This window comes from Bos indicus, chromosome 16, assembly GCF_029378745.1.
Source record: "Bos indicus isolate NIAB-ARS_2022 breed Sahiwal x Tharparkar chromosome 16, NIAB-ARS_B.indTharparkar_mat_pri_1.0, whole genome shotgun sequence".
Classification (NCBI taxonomy): domain Eukaryota; kingdom Metazoa; phylum Chordata; class Mammalia; order Artiodactyla; family Bovidae; genus Bos; species Bos indicus.
The window spans coordinates 66,328,812-66,351,611 of NC_091775.1; the positions used below are offsets into that span (position 1 = coordinate 66,328,812).

The following is a 22,800-nucleotide window of genomic DNA, read 5'->3' on the forward strand; positions in this document are numbered from 1 at the left end:
ACCAATCTGTGAAACTAATGAATTCTTTCAGATTGTAAAACAAAGCCAAACTGGTACAAATCTCTATTTAGATTATGTTTTATTTCCAGTTTGAACACCACACTCAAGACAAGCTAAATTGCATTTAAATTTCCTTCTAGCTACAGGCACCCGTGCTTCACTGTATAAATGTCACTGTTGATTTTGATCTATAACCGAAGAAGACATAAAATGATCAAATTATATACGAAATAAGGTTTTATTTTTAATGTTTCACCCAGCATTTTGGTCTGCATTGTGTCAGCTGTTGAATACAATATTTTTTCATTAATCATTTATTTCCCATTGCCTTCTTTCACTCCAGAAACGTCTCTGTGTTTAAAATGGATAATCAGTGAGGGCCTATTGGATAGCACAGGGAACTCTGCTCAGTGTTATGTGGCAGCCTGGATGGGAGGGGAGTCTGGGGAGAATGTTATATGTGTGTGTATGGCCGAGTCCCTTCACTGAACACCTAAAAGTATCACAACATTGTTTGTTAATTGGCTATACCCCAATACAAAATAAAAAGTTTTAAAACAAATAGAAATGTTTAGATGTTGAATTTTGACCACGGCTTTCCTCTTTTGTCCTCGTCTTATTTCCGCTAATGCAGTTGTTCACTTGCCAAATGTTAAAATGAAAAACAATATGCTTTTAGCTCTGAAAACCACAATTATTCTTTTAAGAAGTATTTATTGAGCAATTGCAAGAAACTGGCTCTTACTAGAGGAGGTAACAGGTAAAAAGACAATGACCACTCTTGTTTTGTTTACATCCTAGGGAGGGACCCATGTAAACCGAGAGGCATGTAACACCTTGTCAGGTGGCGATGAGCGCAGTGAGAAAAGTAACCAACAGGAGACAGTGGCGCAGTGGCTGCTGTAGACTCGCAGGTCAGAGAAGGTCTGCCTGAGCAGTTGACCTTTTGGAGCAGAGACCTGAAAGAAGGAGCAGGCCAAGAGAATGACCAGGAGCAGTCCTTCAGGCACTGGAACTCCAGGCCCGAATCCCCGGGAAAAGACCCTTAGGTTGGGAGAGTGGTGGGTGATGAGCTCAGAGAGGCAGCCTGGGCTTGGACTGTGTGTTGACCTGTAGCTCAAGCGTAGACTCTGGCTTCTATTTTAAATGTAACAGAAGGCAGAAGAGGATTTGGGGAGTGATTAAAAACCAAAGTGACTTTGGTTTTAATTTAAAGGCCGACTCTGGCTGCTACCTAGGGAATAGACACTAAGACGCAGGAGTAGACGCAGGTGACCAATTAGCAGCTGGTGGAGACAAGAGGACAGGGGTCTGGACTGAGGCGCTAGCAGTAAAGTGAGGTGTGGTCAGGTTCAGGAGGTGATTAAATGTGAGCTTCCTCAGAGCACGTCTTATCCTCGAGCTTCGCAGTGAGGCACTGGGAGCGGTGAGGCGAGTGGAATTTTATACCAACAGAGGCTTCTCCTCGTTAGTGGTTTTCAAGTTCTGAAACCAGACCGTGCTTTGAGGCTTAGCACCGTGGGGTGAAAAGAGAAACAGGTACTGTGAAAGTAGAGACTTTCTCAGACGGGGATGGAGGGATTAATAGGGTTCAAATTTTACAGTAATGTGTTTCACCTTGTTTTTTTTTGTTTGTGTTTTCTTTTCTTAACCTTCTTGTGGCATATTCATTGATGCAAGCTGGGATGCAGGGAGCAGTGTTCTGACTCTAGTTTGCAGTTCATGGGGCATGGCCCTTGTGAAGGGAGTCACTTCAGAGCTCCAAAACCTCCTGGGCTGAAGTGCATCCGTTCAGCACTTCCTCTGCTCGAATAGAAACCACTGTTTCGTTTCACTCAACCTGAATGAAAAGGGATCTTCAGACCTGACTTGTTTTTATCTTATAGCATGTTGGTGGAAGGCTGGCGGGGGGCCCTGTAGGCACATTTTTGGTCCCCCCCTCCCTTCCCCTGATAACCACAGCTCCCCTTTCACAAGGCTCTTCCCTTCCCCCAACCCAGACTCTTCTCATTCTGGCACTCTTTGTTCCTCATAGAACTCTAGGCTGCAGTTTCTTCTTTCCCTGACCCCTTCTCTGAGCTTTGGGCCCTCTGCTTCAGACTTAACCATCACTCCATTTCAGTTACCTTTTTACATCTTCCCAGAATAGGAGCCATGTGCTATGAGATGCAACAACCGATACACAAATAAAACACAGATTTCTGTGGGGGCAAACGAAGGTCCCAGAAAATTTCCCATTATGAATTTCCATTCCAGTTTGCATTGTTAACTTTTAAGGGAAAAATAGCGTCATGCTTACTCATCTTCCTGCCCTCCCCTCACTCCTCCACCACCGTGTGAACGCATCAGTGTTCTCCAGGATGCTGCACAAATGACTTTCTTTTGTGCTCAGTAGACTCTTACAGAGGAAGAACTCATCTATGAAAAGTTATGGTAAATGTGTAACCTTTTTGAGAGGTACCCTTGCTTTTTCTAGAAAGTTGGGCTTTGGCAGGTTTGATTTGCCTCCAGAGATGTTGGTGAGAAGAGAAGTTGACAATATGGAAGATGAGGTTATAAAGAGAGTCAAATGGCTGAAAGAGATAGAAAAGGGAACAGGTAACAGGGGGTGAGCAGAGTGGGGTTTGGTAAGCCAAGGCCAGGTCCACCCACAGAGCATCCCAAAGGAGTCAGCTGAGTTATCTTTACGCCCTCCCCAGTTAAGGAGTGGTCAGAAGGACTTTGAGATCTGAAACTCACACCTTGAAGTGGGTGATGTGGCTTGCTGCATGGGGAACAGGTGATGGTGGCTGTTTCTGGAAACCGACATGGTGGGGGTATAAGAGGGGTGAGCCTGAAATTCGTGCCCTTCTAGTTTGGCAGATATTTTGCTGGGAATGCCCTGCCAAGACCCCAGACCTTGGGTGTACCTCTGCCAGATTCTGCAGGAGCAGTTTGGAACCTTATCACCCGTGACCTGATCAGGTGAAAGGCCTCTTTACACCATGTAAAAGAAACTTTGGAACACATCAAGGTCATACAATATACTTGAAGATTTTTGAACTCTTGATGTTTTATATAACTCGGGCCTTTGAGTGCAAGCAGCATCCCTGAAAAGAAACTAAAAGAAAACAGTACAAAAGATGTACCAAGGAATTATGGTTGTTCTGTGTCTCTGTATGAACCATCCTCCCAAATTCTGCTTTGGTCTGTCTGTATAGAATTGTGTGGGACGTTCATACTTTGCTGTGTGTTGAAAATGTCTGATTTAAATCATTTGAAGTCTCAGAAATCACAGCAGCTCTTTTTTATATAAGGTATAAATTTAAGGTATACCATGTGGTGATTTGATATACATTGCAAAATGATTATCACAATAAGATCAGCTAACACATGACTGCACATAATGACTGTGTGTGTGTGTGTGTGTGTGCATATGTGTGCATTGAGAACATATAAGATTTACTGTTAGCAACTTTCAAGTACATAGTACAGTAGTGTTATCTGTAGTCACCATGCTGTACATTACATCCCCAGAACTTAACTCATAGCTGGAAGTTTCTAGTCTTTGACCAGCATCTCCTCATAGTCTCTCACCCTACAGCTGCTGGCAACCACCATTCCACTCTCTGTTTCTGCGAGTTTAACTTTCTTAGATTCTGTATAAAAGTAATATACAGTATTTGTCTTTCTCTGACTTATTTCACTTATTTCACTTATCACAGTGCCCTCAAAATCCATCCACACGGCCACAAATGGCAGGATTCCTTCTTTCTTGTGACTGAATACTATTTCATTGGGTATATATACCACATTTTCTTTATCCATAATTCCATCAATGGACAGTTAGGTCATTTCTGTACTTTGGCTCTTCTGAATTAGTGAGAGCGTGGGAGTGCAAATATCTCTTTGAGATCCTGATAGCATTTTTTTTCGGGTGTATACCCAGAAGTGGGATTGGTGGCTCATATATGTGGTAGTTCTGTTTTTAATTTTTTGAGGAACCACCATACTGGTTTCCATAGTGACTGTGTTGATTTACAATCCCACCAACAGTGCAAGAGGGTCCCCGCACGTCTGATCTCTTGTCTTTTTGATGATAGCCACTCTAACAGGTGTGAAGTGATTTAGCAGTTCTTTTTTCTACTATACATCGCTTTTTAAGAGATCTGTTTGGCTGCACCGGGTCTTAGTTGTGGCATGCAGGATCTTTAGTTGCAGCCTTCGAACTCTTGGTTGTGGCATGTGGGATATAGTTCCCTTACCGGGGATTGAACCCAAGCCACCTGCACTGGGAGTGCAGAGTCAATAGTCTTAGCCACCAAGGAAGGCCCTGTACATCTCTCTTGAGGAAGCAAAATGGACCCTTGAGAACATTCACTGTCTTTCAATTCAGTTCAGTTGCTCAGTTGTGTCTAACTCTTTGTGACCCCATGGACTGCAGCACGCCAGGCTTCCCTGTCCATCACCAATTCCCAGAGCTTACTCAAACTCATGTCCATCGAGTCAGTGGCCATCCAACCATCTCATCCTCTGTCGTCCCCTTCTTTTCCTGCCTTCAACCTTTCCCAGCATCAGGGTCTTTTCTAGTGAGTCAGTTCTTTGCAACAGGTAGCCAAAGTCTTGGAGTTTCAGCTTCAGCATCAGTCCTTCCAATGAATATTCAGGACTGTTTCCTTTAGGATGGACTGGTTTGATCTCCTTGCAGTCTAAGGGACTCTCAAGAGTCTTCTCCAACACCACAGTTGAAAAGCATCAGTTCTTCGGCACTCAGCTTTCTTTATAGTCCAGTTCTCACATCTGTACATGACTACTGGAAAAACCATAGCTTTGAGTAGACAGACCTTTGTTGGCAAAGTAATGTCTCTGCTTTTTAATATGCTGCCTAGGTTGATCATAGCTTTTCTCCCAAGGAGCAAGCGTCTTTTAATTTCATGGCTGCAGTCACAATCTGCAGGGATTTGGGGTGAGTGTCACTGAGGACACTTCCCCATCATCTCTGTGTCCTCCTGCAGGCTCTCACTACTGAGCCTATCTCACAATTGCTATACCACACAATTTGAGTTTAATCAAACCATTCAATTGCCCTCATGCATCCTCCCCCAAAAGATGATAATACCAAACAGCTCCCATCTCTTGCAAACAAATTGAGCAAAATGTGTTACTAAAATAGGCTCATTCAGACTGACCAGGTAGTGGAGGATGGTGTGTTCTTATATACCATGCTGCTCACCATTAAACTGTCATCGAACATGCTGCTGCCTCAACTCACCCAGACACTTTATTCCTAAAGAGCTATTCGCTGTCGCTCTCAGAGCATACTTTAGTCTCTAAGGGGAAGATAACTTGGTGATTCATTGCAAGTAAAAATGATCTTTTGCTTTATGTGAAAGAAGCTCTTATGAGAAGAGGTACAGACTTGTGAGAAGGAGAGAGAGTGTGCGAGAGCCCTCTTCACCCGTCATATACACATGTGAGTGAGCTCTCTCGCCTCCCCTTCCGGGACCTTTCTTCGTGACATCGGCAGTGAAAGTCAAGTCATGAATATTTCTCGCAAGTGGGGAAGCTGTACTATTTTATTACAAATTGTATTTTAGCTGTGTTTTTCCATTTGAAAAATTCAGTGGCAGTGCCTGTAGCCTTGGGAATTGCTTCAAATGAAAACGGCTCTATCTAGTTCTTTCCTATTCTTGCTAATGATTTCGCTGCCACTAAATTATTTCTAATGGTTGTAGAACACAGAAGCCAGCTTCAGTCCAGAGGCATAGTAAAAGAACCAAAGATCACTGAAAAGCAATTTAAATTTTTACTGAATAACCTCGAAAAATCCCAAAGAAACATCTCATTATTAAACCTACTTCACCGTGTACTGAAATCTATTCCCATGAATAGAGCTCTCTGCCACTCTAGTGACTTTCTGTCTGCCTTTCTTTGGACTGCCTGAAAGATCTCCCCCCTCTGTCTCTCTAATCTGCAAAACTTTCCTTTCCAGCCCAATTCATCTCTTTAGCTCGGCTCTTTCTGGTCTAAATTCAGGCTGCTGCAGTTTCCCCATTGCCAGACTGCATCACAAAAGAGCACAAGCCAGGCCTGCTGGTCAGGTGCCTGGAGAGAGAAGGAGGGGACTGGGATGCTTAAGCATCTGGATTATAATCTAAGAATCTTTTCTTTGATAGAAATCCACTTAAGTCAGAACCCAATTAAAGGAGTTAGATCAACATTAAGATGTCCTTCTTCTAACACACACAAACACATACATGTGCATGACTGCACCATTGGTCAACTTGTTCCGTGTTTCAGATGACTCTATGGCAGCCACACTAAATGGGGAAGAATTCCTGGAATGGTCATGAATTTCCTAATTCTGACCAGCCCTCCAGCAAGTTCACAACCTTTGACCCCAGACAGTAGTGAAGGACTGACTATGGATGAATCAGCAGAAATTTATTACCAGTTTTAGAAAAGCAACTCTTCATGACAGTGGAATTTTATGAGCTCAATGTCCAAAGGAAGGCATGCGAGCCATTCTGTTAGTATCTGTTTGTATTTGTTGTTGTTATTTAGTTGCTAAGTCATGTCCAACTTTTTTGAGACCTCATGGACTGTAGCCCACAAAGCTCCTCTGTCCATGTGATTTCCCAGACAGGAATACTGGAGTGGGTTCTTTCTTTCTCCAGGGGATCTTCTCAGCCCAGGGATGGAACCCCTGTCTCCTGCATTGGCAAGTGAAGTCTTTCCAACTGAGCCACCAGCATTTGCTGTTACCTAAAAGGAAAATCACTGTTTGCATTTATTTTAGATCATATTTTATCATAATATATATTTTAATGTCTGACCTGAAAAGGTTTATCTTAAAGATGATTTCCACTCAGGAAGAGGATACACATTGTGATAACATGTTGTAATAGTTCTGTAATGGAGACCAGCAAAGAGAATTTTCGTTTTTATCAGAAATTCAGTTCATGACACATTTGTGAGAAAGTTGAATAAGAACCTGGGGTGTCTGAGTCAGACTGCCTGGGTTCAAGGGCTGGCCCCAGTCCCACCACATATTCGATGGTACAGCTAGATGAGTGAACGTTTCCTTGTGATGGAGACATGCTTCTCTTTCTTAGAGCCCTGAGAGTATTAAATGGGTTGTGGTATAACAGATTTTCCAAACTGCATCTGGGACTCGATAAATGATAGCTCTCATCCTCCTTCTCTCTCTCCTCCTCGTCCCTACCTCTCCTGTGTTCAGTCCCTCCTCCTCCTCCTTACTCCAGTGAAGGAAGAGATCCTTGCTTGATCTTATTGCTAAGATCATATATCAAAGTCATAGTGTATAACAGAAGCCTTAAAATGAAGTTATCTTTCAAAATACAAAGTTTTTTGCAAAGATACTGCAGTATTTACTGCGTATTGGAGAAGAGCTTTGGTTTTCACCCATTGGATGCAGTGGCGGTCAAATCGCCATTGTAATGAGAGGTCTCACAGCCCTTACTTTGGATGGCATATTGGTTCCTAACTTAAGGAGCACAGGGGTAATATTTTCCACCAGCAAAGACTCCTAACACCTGATGAGGGAGGGGTCTGCTAGTTTCCCTGATGTTACCCATGAACTTTTGGTTAGATATCTGTATAGCTTTTATTTATATCGCTGTGATTTCCAAATGTGTTCAGATCCTTTCTGAGTCTGTTCATACTTTATGCCTGTATCATTTCCCAAAGTGATTGTTTCCTGTGCTTTGTGGTTTAAAAAAAAGAACGGGCTTAGTGGTTAGGAGTCTGGCCCTGGATTCCAAGCAACCTGGGTTAGAACCAGCATTGCGACTTGACCAGCCAATCAAGGACTGATCTCTGCAACTGTGGAAAGGGGCTTGTAGTACCAGCCTCATCAGACTGGCATGAGGATTAGGGAAGAGGAGAGATGGCTGGACAGGCTTTCTCTTGAACGGTTATCAAGGATAACAGGAACCCCGCCAAGAAGAGCAGAGAGGACCTAGCTGGTCTCCAGCTTTTCCGTGGTTGGTGGAGAACCAGCACTCCTGAAGAGACAGAGCAGGGCTCTAGAGAAGCTGAGTGAATGGCTCTCAGAACCACCACGCCTGCCTTTCCTCTCTGCGAGGGACTCGCCACTCTCTTGGTTGGGAATTATTATCGTATATTAACTGGTGTATGTCTTTAGTCAGAGTATGCCAAAAGATGAATGTTCCGGGACCTTTAATGACTGGTTAATAATTCCCTGGTCATTGAATGTGTGCTCAGTTGCTCAGTCGTGTCCAACTCTTTGTGACCCCATGGACTGTAGCCGGCCAGGCTCCTCTGTCCATAGGGTTTTACAGGCAAGAATACTGGGGTAAGTTGACATTCCCTTCCCCAGGGGATCTTCCCAACCCAGGGATTGAATCCAAGTCTCTTGCGTCTCCTGAATTGGCAGGCAGATATTTTACCACTAGCGCCACCTAGGAAGCCCCATCACTGAATAACAAGCCCCAGATGAATGGAAGAGACGTGCTGTCTGGCCTCTGAAATGATTAAATGATTCAGGAATGGGACCTGCAGGTCCAGTCTTAATTATTAAAGGCGTTGTAGTGAGGGAAGCTTTACCACTTTAGCATCCCTGCAGCTGTGGGCACCTTCAAAGACGTGAACAAGACCCTAAGAATGCTGAGAAGCCGTAGCACCCACGCACACGCATCTCAGCACACTCAGCTCACTCTCTCCCCTGCCTCCACGGCACACAGCTAGGAAGTCACCATGCCAGGTCCAGAAAAGAAGGGCCCTTTGAGCCAGTGCTCTGTCCCTTCTGATTCACTGCTGTCCCGCCAAAGGGGAAGCAGCTGGGGTCAGGTTCACTGGCAGCTCCTTTGCCCCAGGACAGATCACAGCCCATCCCAAGCACTCCCTGTTCTGCAAGCTTCGATACCTCCCCATCCCTAGGTGAAGGCATGACTCTCCAGGAAGCAGCAAACAGGTTCTGGCAGATATTGTACTTTAGCTCCAGCCCCGCCAGCTGACTCCAGGTAAAGACTCCACCCTCCTGAGACTCCTAGTGGCCACTGGCTCTTGGCCTGTCTTCTCCTCCAGGTGTCGTTCTTCCTCACCTTCCTCAGCTGACTGGCCCACCTCCCCTGGCTCATGTGTGTTCCACCTTCGCTGAGTCTTCTTTCAGAGAGGCAGAAAGCCTTGGATTACAATGGTTGGGGTCTCTCCAGAGGAGATGGCTGAGGACAGAAGCTTAGGCTGTAACGGCAGCTTGAGTCTGGTACCTGGTGGGGGAAGTCAATACCCGCTTGGCGCGGAGCCTGACTCTGGTGGGATTTGCATCCCAGTTCTTCCTGCACTTGCCCTACAGCCTCCCTTCTGTACATCTCTCTAGGCAGCAACCCCCGCCTGCCCCCCACCCCGAATTCTGCGTGTTGGCTGTACTAGAACTCTCTGTGTTGTTCCTGTTGGCCATGTTCTCTCTGGCTGTTGAACTCACTGTCCCCTTACCTAGACCTGTCCTTCTCACACACCTTAGTGTTCCTTAGTACTCCTCTGAGTTATGTCACCTCCTCCAAGACTCTCCTCAACCTTTCTTAAGGGGTCCCTCCTTTCTCTTCTTATTACAACTACCCTGTGTGTTCATACTAAGTCTCTTCGGTGTTGTCCAACTCTCTGCGACCCCGTGGACCATAGCCCGCCTGGCTCCTCTGTCCATGGGATTCTCCAGGCAAGATTACTGGAGTGTGTTGCTATGCCCTTCTCCAGGGGATCTTCCTGACCCAGGGATCGAACCTGTGTCTCCTGTCACTCCTGCATTGCAGGCAGATTCTTTACCGCTGAGCCACTGGGGAAGCCCCACACTTGTGCTTTATGGCTGCAGATGGACTACACTCTCATTTGCTCATCTTCTTAAATTTTCCCTCACTGGCTGTGAGCTCCTTGAGTACAGCGTCTGCCTCCTTTGCCCAGGACTGAGTACTCTGTTCTCTGGCATGTACTAGGTGCTCAGTGAATGCTGCTTAAGTAAAGAAGGAAAGGAACACAGAAAAGATAGTGTAGCATTTGACTGAAGAACAGAAGGGAGTTAGTTCCTTCTGCCTCCTCTTGTCTGAATGAAACTCAAGAGGTGCTTTTGCACAGACCTTTTGGGGCCAGAAGTATATCCATAAATTGGTATAGTTTGCAGAGAGCTCATAGCAGTCAATAAGAAAAATGCTACAACTCCAACTAGAGAAAAAGGGCAAAGGATATCAGAAAGAAGGGAGTACACGTGAATTGAATGATCCAAACAGGGAAAAAGTATTCAGTAAAACTAGCAAATTTTGAAACATCAAACTAAAATGAAAACTAGATACTGTTTTCACCCCTCAGTTGATTGCATATTTTTTAAAAAGGATAGCACCCTTTATTAGTGAAGGTGTGCTGAAATGAGTTTTATAAGACTGAAGCAAGACTATATCTTTTGTCTATCTCTGGTTTTCAAATATGTCCCAGTGTTAGGTTTCACTGCTGCTGCTAAGTCACTTCAGTCGTGTCCGACTCTGCGACCCCATAGACGGCAGCCCACCAGGCTCCCCCGTCCCTGGGATTCTCCAGGCAAAAACAAAGTAGGCATGTAAAACTTGCTCTCTGAGTGACATTAACAATTTTCAATTATGAGATATCATAAAGGGGGATGTGAACAAATATATGGGCTTCCCTTGTAGCTCAGTTGGTAAAGAATCTGCCTGCAATTCAAGAGACCCAGGTTCAATCCTGGGTCAGGAAGATCCCCTGGAGAAGGAAATGGCAACCCACTCCAGTATTCTTCCCTGGAGAATCCCATGGATAGAGGAGCCTGGAAGGCTACGGTCCATGGGGTACAAATATATACAATCTGCCTAATTGCCCTAGTTGAAACCCAGTGGCCAGGCTTTAATCTTCCATAAATATGAAGTCCAAAAACATAATTTCCCTTTGTAATTTTTTAACAGCTTATATTCTTAGACCATGAGCACTTAATGTGTCGAACAATCTTATTTTGAAGTTAGTTTTCCTTTATTAGGTTGATTTGAGTCACATTTTGAAAAGAACCAAGAGCATTGAGTATTAAATGCACCAAAACCTTATTTTAGAAATGTTTGAAATGTTTAGAATGGGCACTTCATAATTATCCTAGAAATTGCTTAATGATAACTATTACATTGGAAAGGGCAAAACCGTTTTCTGCAAGTGAGGATATAGTAATGATTGTGAAGGGACTACCTGACTTAGAATTGCTAGTGGTCTGTGAGGTCCTTCAGTTGAGTCTTTGCTTTGTGTATAAGGTTTTCCAGATTTAGTCCATCCTGGTGGACTGTAGCCAAGTGGAATATGGTCAGCCTAGTTATGCGGTCAGTCTAGGGTCAGTCTAACCTGAGGAATATGCTCCAGGTAGTAGAAAGTTTCCCAGAGCACAAGCCTTCTCCCAGGACAGTGGTTTCTCTCGGGCACTGTTTCCTAGCCTCTTCCGTTCCCTCCCTTCAACACCATCTGCCGTTGCTCAGCTTAGAGCCAGCCCAGAGTAAGTTTTCAGACTCTCCTGAATAAGAGCTTTCCAGGTGAGGAGGGTTTAGAAGTGAATCAGGGTTAGATATGCTGTGGGCCGGAGAAGGCAATGGCACCCCACTCCAGTACTTTTGCCTGGAAAATCCCATGGACGGAGAAGCCTGGTGGGCTGCAGTCCATGGGGTCGCTAAGAGTCAGACACGACTGAGCGACTTCACTTTCACTTTTCCCTTGCATACATTGGAGAAGGAAATGGCAACCCACTCCAGTGTTCTTGCCTGGAGAATCCCAGGGACGGGGAAGCCTGGTGGGCTGCTGTCTATGGGGTTGCACAGAGTCGAACACGACTGAAGCGACTTAGCAGCAGCAGCATGCTGTGGGCATTAAAGCCTTCAATGCTTCTGTGACAAAATTCTCTTCAGTCTAACAGCTATTAAGCACTGACCTGTTGTTGCAAAATTAAGAACCACAAAGCTATATCTTGGAGATTAGGATGATGGGAGAGGTGAGATAAGTTCCAAAGCATATACCAATGATATAACAGTAAAGAGTGGGTTCTAAAGTCAGGCAGCTCCCCGTTTACAAGCTGTGTAAAGACAGGAAGGGAGGCATGGAGAATATTAGCTGAAAAATTCCCAAATATGATCAATAGCAGCAACCCACAGATTCAAAAGCTCAACAGCTCCAAAAAAGATAAAGGGATGGATGAGACTGGATTGCCAGCAGTGACTTTCCTACCCTATTAAGAAACTATGGCCCCTCACCCAACTCCCGACCAGAATACACGTCAAGCCTCAAATTGTTTCCTTTATGTTGGATGTCTTAGAAGTACACCAATTAGAGATTCCTGATTTAACACAAATCATCTTTATTGGGGCACCGGGAAAAACAAAAGGCTAAGGTATAAGTTTGAAAAATAAACTTAGTGTAATGCTGCAGGAGAAGTGAGTAGAGGCAGTAGGGCTGAGAAAACTGCAGAATGAGGAGGCTTGGGGAGAGGTTTACATGGAGATGCAAGTTGGGCTCAGAAGAGGAGGTTCTTTGACATCAAAGACAAACCACCCATTTAAAGCTTTGGTTCAAGTCAAGCTTTACATCAAAGAAAAGAGAAGAAAGTGTTTCCTTTCTCCTTCTTCATCTCCTAGGATCACATGACCACCCTACTATTGAGGTTGCTGATGCCTATATTGAATGGTTTAGCTACATGAAATTAACTGGGTTTTCCATGGAGTAGCCTGGAAATGAAATCATCTCTTCGCTTGGAGAAGTTTACAATTAGTTGAAATCACTTCACATGTGAAGGAAATAACACTAAGGGTGTTTGGGGCAAATTTTAAAAGTGAAAAGTAAGAACTTAGAAATTTGGAGGCAGAAGAGATACTTGTAGTCCAAAGAGATTGAAGATTTCGTAAAGATAATGAAACTTGGACTCAAATAGTCTTTGAATCAACTGAGAGACTAGGAAAGAAATTCTAGGTAGGGGAATAATACAAGTTTTAGCTCAAAAACCTACATATACGCCAGCCAAGACTTCCACACTGAGGACATCACAGCGAAAAGGTTAAGGTGAAATAGCAGTTTCATACCCATTGCACTTGTTTGCAAAAATGTAAAGAATGGCATTGGTTTTTTTGTTTTTATTTTTCATTAGATATCTTTTTTCTTCATTGGAGAATCCAGCAAGGGGGAAAAGGGACACCTCAGACAAACAAAACTGAAGCACTGATTGGGGTAAATTTTATTCATCTGTGAACTGAAGTCAGGTCTCTAGGTTTTATCTCTTAAAAAAAAAAAAAAAGTTTTCTTAAACACCAGTGTGCCAGACACTTTGAGTGAAAAAACAGATACCTCGTCCACCCAGACAGCATCCAGTGAGCCCCTGAGAAAGACCACGGCTTAGACACAGCAGACATTAGGTGAGTGTGAAATGAATAAGCAAATAGAGGCATGAACAGCTGATGGGTGGAGTCCTCCAAAGTAGGAGGCCACATTTCCCGGTGTAATTGACCGGGCTTGCTATCCATCTTTATTTTATAGTGCCATAGAGTTCTGCCTTCTTATCCTTTCAGAAAAGGGTTTTCTTTCCAAAGTGGCTTTTTTTTTTTTTTTTAAAGCAACCTCTGTCCTTCTTTCTTTAAAACAATCACCCTGCCTGTTCTGAATTGGAACCTCACCCGTTCACTCTTGTGCCCTCGAGGAAGGCTGAGACGAGGAGCTGTGCCAATGGCAATAATTGAGTTAGGATATACAGGAAGATAGAGGAGCATTATTTTATTGTAACCCTGGTTTCACTCAAATAATGATCACTCTTCTTTTTCCTATCATAAAAGTTACTGTTCTTTGAAAATCATGTTCTATTTTCATTAAAGCACTATATGTACATAGTTAAAAAAAATACTGAAGGCTTACCATGGACAATTATACCCCCTTATCACTTCCTCTTATTTGTCAATAGAGTTGAGTCACCATTTTGATTAAATTAATTACTGATGTTTACATGATGCTTATTGTTTTTATGTGCTGTGTGCTAAGTTGCTTCGGTTGTGTCCAACTCTTTGCGACCCTATGGACTGTAACACACCAGACTCCTCTGTCCATGGGTTTCTCCAGGCCAGGATACTGGAGTGGGTTGCCATTTTTGATGGATTTTGTGCATTAGAAATAGTATTCCCTGCAGAACCAGCAGGGTTCTGTTTCTAAAGCAGCAGCCAGTATTTTTTGAACATTTGTTATGGGCTAGGCACTGTTTTAAGAGTATTCATGTGTTAATTCATGTAGCTCCATGTGTGAGATTAAGTACTATAAATATTCCCATTTTACAAATGAAAAAACCAAAGCACAGAAAGCATTGAGGAAGTTGCCCAAGATCTTATGGCCAGTCTTTCTATTAATAGCTCTTGAGGCTAAGCTTTTAGCTACCATGAGTACCCATCTCTTGAAAGAATATATATGTGTGTATATATACACACTGGTGGTGGTGATGCTCAATTGCTCAGTTGTGTCCAACTTTTTGCAATCCCATGAACTGTAGCCTGCCAGGCTCCTCTGTCCATGGGATTTTCCAGGCACGAATACTGGAGTGGGTTGCCATTTCCTTCTCCAAGCTACCATGTGTAAAATAGTTGGTGGGAAACTGCTGTATAGCAGACTGAGCTTAGCTCGACACTCTATGATGACCTAGATGGATAGAATGAGGGGGATGGGGTGGGAGTGGGAAGGAGGCTCAAGAGGGAGAGGATATATGTATAAATATAGCTGATTGATTTCATTGTACAGCAGAAACTAACACAACATTGCCAAGCAATTATATTCTAATGAAAAATTTGTTTAAGTTTTCTGAAAAAGATCTTAGGGAAGAATCTGAAGTTGTGCCAGGATTTGGGGACTTGAATTTAGTTAGTTTGGTAGACAGGATGCTCAGTGGGAGAAATCTAGGGGGAGTGAGTTTATATTAAGAAGCAGAATAGTTTAGGCTTTTAATTGGTTTGTTTATTTTTGTAAATACTTCTTTTACCTCTTTTCCTAAGTCCTCGTGTTTTCCTGAGCATATAATAATAATTAGTCTACTAGAGAATCTTCAGGCAAATTCTGAATGAAGAAGCAATCCAGAGCATTCAGTGAAGATGCCCAGACAGATGTTAGATTTTGATATGAGGACTTTAGCACAGAGTTTTTGAAATTGAAACAGCCCTGGAAAAGATGCGGTTTATTTTGGTACATCTGTCATTAATGAGAAGACAGAGTAAGAAGGTGTGAAAGTAGATGCAGATTTCACCATTCTAGGAAACAACCGTAAGAGCCATTTTTACTCAAAGAGCAGCATTGCTAGATCTCTTGCCTTTCTCCTTCCTTACCTAATACGTACTTTTATGAGAAATATAACTGCTTAATAATTTTGGCATTATAAACTCACTCCAGCACTCACCTCCATCTGATTGTCTCATGTTAAAGTCCATTCCCTTGATTATAAAAGTAACCTTTTAGCAGATCTTTGTCTGCAAAGCTTGAGAGAACCAGTTAGGGGCCAGTGAGTTATTAACAATGGGAAAATTGATAGGATCTGGAAAGTGGTGATGATTCCATACCATCTAAAGTCAAGTCAAACCATTTCATTCCCTTCTAGCTCTAAAAACTTGGTTCTATATGCGTATTTGTTGTTGTTCAGTCGCTAAGTTGTGCCCGACTCTTTGTGACCCCATGGACTGCAGCACGCCAGGCTTCCCCATCCTTCACTGTTTCCCAGAGTTTGCTCAGATTCATGTTCATTGAGTTGATGATGCCATCCAACCATCTTGTCTTCTGTTGTCCCCTTCCCCTGCCTTCAATCTTCCCCAGCATTAGGATCTTTTCCAGTGAGTTGGCTCTTTGCATCAGGTGGCCAAAATACTGGAGCTTCAGCTTCAGCATTAGTCCTTACAATGAATATTCAGGGTTGATTTCCTTGAGTATTCATTGATTTGATCTCCTTGCCTTTTATGTCAAAAGTGAGGTACAAAGATTTGGTGGGAAACAGTTGTCTTTAGTTTGATGGAGCTGCCCCTCTCTGGTGTGATCTGAGGAACAAGATCACACCACAGCAGGGCTTCTACCCCAGATATATTTTGACTGGCATAGCCTGCAACTATTTACACAGAGAGAAGGGGGAGTGGGTTTGAAATGGGGTGTTAGCCTACTGTTTCTGACGTGCATTTTAATAAGCCACCTGACAAGATCAACGAGAAGAAAAGAAAAATCGTGAACAGGTGTGAGGGAGCCGGAGGAAGACGGTCTGCTTTTCACTCCTCTTAATCAAGTTGGCACGTTGTTCTGTCTCCAGGACTCTCTGGTTGTTAACAGTGGCTCTGCTAATTCCCTCCAGTGTGGGATCTGATGAAGGGGGCCTAAAATCCCCCACGGATTCCCCTGTGCCCCAAATAAGAGGAAAAATGGATTTCTGTGGTGGTCATGTCACGGCCATCGCCTGAAATGCTCTGTTCATCCACCCAGAGTGTCATTCATGAAGGCGGCATTGCCATGGAAATGTGTGACACGTTGGTTGACAAGTTGTCTATTTCCAGATGGGCATCTTCATCCCCAGCATGAGCCTTTGAGAGATTTGACAGACTGTTTTTAAGTCTTGGCTTTGTACAGGCTGTGGTTTATCTTCGGGCCTTGCTGGCTTTTTGTTTCACACTGTGATGGATTTTGTGCAGTGTGTTGTGTAAGTAATAATGATAGGTCTGGCTTTGCAGACGTGGCTGTTTGTTTTTTTCTTTCTTTTTTATCCAGTCATAGCGTGTTCCATGAAATTGGCATTGGCTAGCCAGCCGTGTTTGTTAATGACACACTAAAACCTATCCTCTTTCTAAACTGGTGATGTTATAGAAAGTCTGTATGTGGGATAGTGCTGCCTTGAAAGTCATGTAGCCAGCAGCTTTTCTTCATTGAAAGGAAGTATTAGAAAAATATTAATAGTTTTTCTACTACTTTCAATTCAGTTTTGTTTCCTGGATGGATAAAAAGAGAATGAAGGTTGAATATCACTCCTCTGTTTAGAGAGTATCTGCTATGAGCTGTTGCTTGGTATGGGAAGGGACAGCTGGCAAGGCCCTAGGAGAGACCTTTTACTGTGCTGCAAGCAGAAGGCCATCTTTTGGAAGGCTCTTTCAGAAGGTTCTGCTTAGGACCTAAAATGTGCTTTTCCCATCTTATCACATGAGGTTGTGTGTCCTCTAGACAAAATCATAGTCTGCTGGAATTGTGTTTTAAAAAAATAGGTATGTGTATGTGTAATTTAAGTAATCAGAGACTCACCATAAGTCATTAACATCATAATTTAGTTAAGTTAAATGTTAGTAATTATCCCAGTGAACTATCATTTATAAATATTAATGTTCCAAACTGAAGTTAGGGAGTCCCTCTTTAGCTATATTTTCCCCTTTATTTTTATCTCTATATAATTGTACTGGAGGCATAATTAGTCAGTGTCTTTTCTTTTCAATTAACAAGTGCTTTTCCTACTTCTGAGTAAATAATTCCTAATTAAATGCACCAATTTTATTGATTTACTTTCATTTTTTTTCTCTTCTGCATACCAAATTGAAATGTGAAATTCTTACACATTGTAATTGTGGATCAGAACCCACTGATTAACTTGTTAATACATTTAGGATGTGGTATTCCTAAAGGACTCATTACTGTAAACTTGTACCACTCTTTCTAATTTCTTTAGAAAGAAGCAGGATCAATAACTACCTTGAATTGTCAGAAGGAAAAAACAATTGGCCTCTGAATAGGGAGTCTTGATTCAGAAATGAGAAAATATATTACTTTCATAAGGATGATAATTTTGAGAAACATCAGAACAGCATAATTACTAAAGAAATATTACCATAACAAACATCTTTGGGGTATAGCATATTGAGGGATAGTATGAGGAAGCCTGAAACTATTTTGGAAATGGTATTATAAATAATAAGGTAAGAAATTATGTAAGAATATAGGCATTGTAGCAAATTAACTGTAGACAATAAGAAACTATGTAGCAACTTCCTAGTGATAGATATCTATCTATTAGGTAGCCTGTTCTATACATTATTCCATGCCCTTTGCTAGGCAATCATCATTTTATTGGTTGATGAGATTTTCTAATTCCATAATGTCTGTGATTTTTCTCCCCGCATACTAAAGATGACTCAAAGTCACGCCTGTTTTTGACCTTAATGTACCCATGTCATTTCCTGGTGACAGAAATCTGGTGAAAGTGTCAGCATTATCATCACCAAACCTCTCTCCTGGAAAAGAACTTTAATTGCAAGTTTTCCCAAGTTTGACCTATGCTGTGTTTCGATATTGGAATTTGTTGCACTGTCTTTCTCTGGCTGTTGCAAAGTCCAGGTCCTGTCCATGGCCCACTCTACTCTCCAGCCTTGACTGATACACCTACCAGTTAGAGCCATGCTCCTCTCGTGTGTGACTTTACAGAGAGGTTAAGAAAAAGTCTGTATATATCATATGAAATTGTTGCAGATTGTTGCACATTTAATATGTGAATAAATATGAAAATTTCAACTTCCAGTTGTTTACATCTATTTGTTGATCAGTCAAGCCCATTGCTTTTGCTTTGTTTTTTCTAAAGAGAAAAATTTAGGTGTGAATGTACTGTATAACACTGCTGCCACAGGTATTTTGAACTAATATTCTCATGGAGGAAAATCTCCGTAGATCATTATGTGATATGCCCTATTACATATAAATTTCAAATAGTCTTTGGAGATGGAACAACCTCCGTTTCCACTAACACCGTCTGCTCTCTGTAAAAGGACCAGGCAGTGCCGCTTTCATAGCTGCCTTCCTGATGCTGAACTTTTCCCAGTGGACAGAGGAGAGCACTTCATAAAAAGAGGCTAGTTAAGCATCTTCCAGATTGTTTCAAATGAACCATATATAAAGGCCACAGGGAAAAAGGCTCTAACAAATTGTGCTGTTTGGCTTTTCTTACTGACACTTTCTACCATTATGAAAAAAATTATAGAATGTCTTTTCTGTTTTTGGCACTCAGATGAGTATAGGATCAAACCGGTGGAAGAGGTCAAATACATGAAAAATGGGGCAGAAGAGGAGCAGAAAATAGCAGCCAGGAACCAAGAAAACTTGGTAAGAACTGCATTTCTTGTATAACAATGAATTTTGGTGACAACTTTATAATAAAATCTGCACTGCATGTTTAAACTGCAACGTAACGCTCCAGTGTAAGATTTCTTGAAAATGCCGTTGCTATTTATAGCTTGCCTGGAAGCTGCATCATTTACTCCTGTATCCTGTTTGTTTTCAAACAAACCCTTCTTTAATCTTGATAGAGGATGCTCCAAGAGAAACAGCAAAATTTTTAATGTTTCAAAATGATTAAATTTAAAGGAAAAATCATGACGTAGGATTGAGTTTTATGGGGGGAGGACCTTTTTTTTTTTCCTTTGCATCCTTTAACTCAATGCAGATCAGAGTGAATGGCTAAGTTTCATTATTGTTGATATGTGGTGTTTTAAGAAAGTTGCCTTTCAAAGGAAAATAAGGTACGTAGAAGGTAAGTCTTTATCAAATAGTACTTCACATTCACAGTGTTATGGTATTACGGGTTTTGAGTGAATGTGAGAATTCTAATGACTGAAACAGATAGTTAGAAACCTCTTCCTCTAAAACAAATCAATAAACATGTTGCACCTTAATATTTCATCTCTGAAAAAACATTTAGTAAATTATCATATTAGCTGATTTCTTAAGAGATTACAGATTGTTAAGAATATGCATTTATTCAGTTGTGTTGGAGCAACATTGTTTTTCTCTTTTATTTTGGGATTAATTACTGCTATTTTTTCATGTTTCAGTGAATACATTTTTAAGAAGCTTGCAGTGTCATAAATATTTTCACTTGACTTAAACTCCTTTTTCCGTGTTGTGCTTTGTTTTTGTTTTTATGATTTCTGCTAAGCAGATAGGCTGTCATTTTCCATGATACACTAATGAACATAACAGGCTCATTCTTTTTCCTCTATTCTTTTCTGAATATAGAACCTATGACTTGCAGTACTCAAGTATCAACAACTGAATATTTGAGATAATTTTAAAGGAGCCAAAATACTTTGATAAAATTTTACTTCATAAACGGGATTTGGATTTTAAGGTATCCTTTAAGTCACAGAGGTTCATCATACCTTACGTTTTAACATCAACAGTTAAATTGATCCTGGGTGTTCATTGGAAGGACTGATGTTGAAGCTGAAACTCCAATACTTTGGCCACCTGATGCAAAGGGTTGGCTCATTTAAAAAGACCCTGATGCTGGGAAAGATTGAAGGCAGGAGGAGAAGGGGATGACAGAGGATGAGATGGTTGGATGGCATCACTGACTCAATGGACATGGGTTTGGGTAGACTCTGGCAGTTGGTGATGGACAGGGAGGCCTGGCGTGCTGCGGTTCATGGGGTCACAAAGAGTCAGACGTGACTGAGCGACTGAACTGAACTGAACTTAAATCCAGAAAAAGGTAGCTATGACTAAACAGTGAAATTAATATTATCAGGCTTTTTATATAGAAATTGTTGTGCTTTGAATAGATACATGGAATACTTGAGTAGCTGAAACATCAGTGGTCATTTTCCACTCTGTTTTACTGAAAATCAGAGTTTGTCCTTGCTTGATATAATTTCATCTGAAGTTATAAATCTCATCTTGAGTAATAGTATTTCCATTAAATGCAATGGAGACACTGGTGACCAGTTAGCCAGTAGCTGTTTCTTAGATGTAACTGTCTACTTTCCATGTTTGTATCTCTGAAATCCTAAAGAAAGCAATGACTTTTATCTTACAGCTTGTGAGTTCCTCCTCAGTGTTGTTAGGGCCAATACAACTTTTTTTCTTTCTGTCCCAGTTTCATAATCTGTAGACTCCTTGAGGCTAGTATTCTTTTTCAGCACTGTGGCCAAAGTTGGTGCGAGTGCTTTTCCATGCAGACTGAATGGGGAGATTCAGACAAAGAGAAATCTCTGATCTTATTTATTCATGGATTATCTATGCCAACCCCACACTTTTTTACTCTGCCCTTCAATCAGAGTCCAGACTAATAAGACGAGTTTTCAAGTATCTAAAGATTTAGAAGGAAATGGGGAACTAAACGGTTGTTTTTGGTTCTGAGATTTGTAGACTGCTTCACAAAATTAAATGATTTTCAGTTATCTGGAGGTATGTTACCCTTATCACCTCCATGTTGGGGGATGCATAATTAAGTACTAACCATGCATATCATTTGAGAAAACAAATAGCCTCCTAAATTTGAAGCTTACATTGGAAGGTGGATAAGAAAGACTTAGCAATTCTTTATTTTTACACCCATTAAAATAATCTGAGAGTCAAGATGTTCTCATGTTTCAAAGAATGATTTTAAGATGTAGCTTGAAGTATTTTTTAAAAGATTTTTTGTTTACCCAAATTGTTGAAACTAAGGGGAGTTGGCAAACATAACCAAGGCATATGGCATTATGGTGACAACCGTGGGCTCTGGAAGCAGAAATTGCTTTGGTTCAGATTTCAGCTCTGCCACTGACTCGTTGCAGAATCCAGTCACTTCACTTCTGTAAACCTCTGCCCATCCATTGAGGGAAAAGACAGTGCTTCATGGTGTTCTTGAAGGATTACAGAAGATGGTTGTTATAAAATTTTGAGTGCAGTGTCTGGGACAGGTGAGAGGTGATTAAGTGAATATTTTAGGTTAATGCCAGTGGTACGTTGTGTTTTTGAAATCTCTTGCTCTGGAACTATGAAATTACTTAAACGAATTAAGTTTTGAGTACCTGTTATGCACAAGGCCCTTACATGTATTGAGAGACACTGTGTCCTTAAGGTCATTGTTCTTAAGGAGATTACAGTAAAGTTGAGAGGAATGTTCAGGTTGACCAGTAGCTTATTGATTGCCTCTGTGTACAAGGCTCTGTACCAAACTCTTCAAACAATCACAAAAATAAGGAAACCACTGACCCTCACCACGAGGACCTTGTACTGCAATAAACAAGGTAAGTACCAACTCAGTATAAATAAAGCAGGGTTAGATAAATAAAGCAAGACTGACTCCAAAAAGGCAATACAGAGACCTGCTGATATCAAAGGAGGCAGCTATTTTGTCTGTGTGATATCAGGACCTACTTCGTGAAAGAGCTGGCCTTTAAAATGGGCCTCAAAGGATAGAATGAGGAAGAGTGCCCCAGGTGGAAGTAGCAGCGATGGAAAATGCAAGATGTATTTAATAAAAAGCACATCGTCCTATTTGACTATGGAGTGGGAAGAGGCAGGCGAAGGCGTCAGTAGATGAGCAGTGGTGAATTAGAATCAAAATGTAGATGGGGTCATACATAAAGCTTTGATGTCCAGTCAATGGCACCCCACTCCAGTACTCTTGCCTGGCAAAAGGAGCCTGGTAGGCTGCCATCCATGGGGTCGCTAACAGTCAGACACAACTGAGCAACTTCTCTTTGACTTTTCACTTTCATGCATTGGAGGAGGAAATGGCAACCCACTCCAATGTTCTTGCCTGGAGAATCCCGTGGACAGAGGAGCCTGGTGGGCTGCCATCTATGGGGTTGCACAGAGTCGGACACGACTGAAGCGACTTAGCAGCAGCAACAGCAGCAAGAGATCCAGAATAATTCAGTGGATTCATGGGAGCCTTTGAAGATTTGAAGGAAGAGATTGGCCACATGAAATTATGATTCAGGAAAGTTATGTGACTTCAGCAGGTATAATATGGACCAGTGTGGGAGATCATTCATAATAGTTTTTGTAAGAGATAATGTGCCT

The 22,800-nt window shown here is 41.9% G+C and overlaps 1 protein-coding gene across 2 annotated transcripts in view; it reads left to right on the top strand.

The window, feature by feature from the left end:
- Positions 1-22,800, top strand: part of C16H1orf21 (chromosome 16 C1orf21 homolog) — a 242,356-nt gene that overhangs the window by 109,663 nt on the left and 109,893 nt on the right. For both annotated transcript variants that reach the window (XM_070768563.1, XM_070768562.1), the window contains one exon: positions 19,016-19,110. In XM_070768563.1, the coding sequence (XP_070624664.1) occupies positions 19,016-19,110 (95 nt within the window). The remainder of the gene's footprint in view (positions 1-19,015; positions 19,111-22,800) is intronic.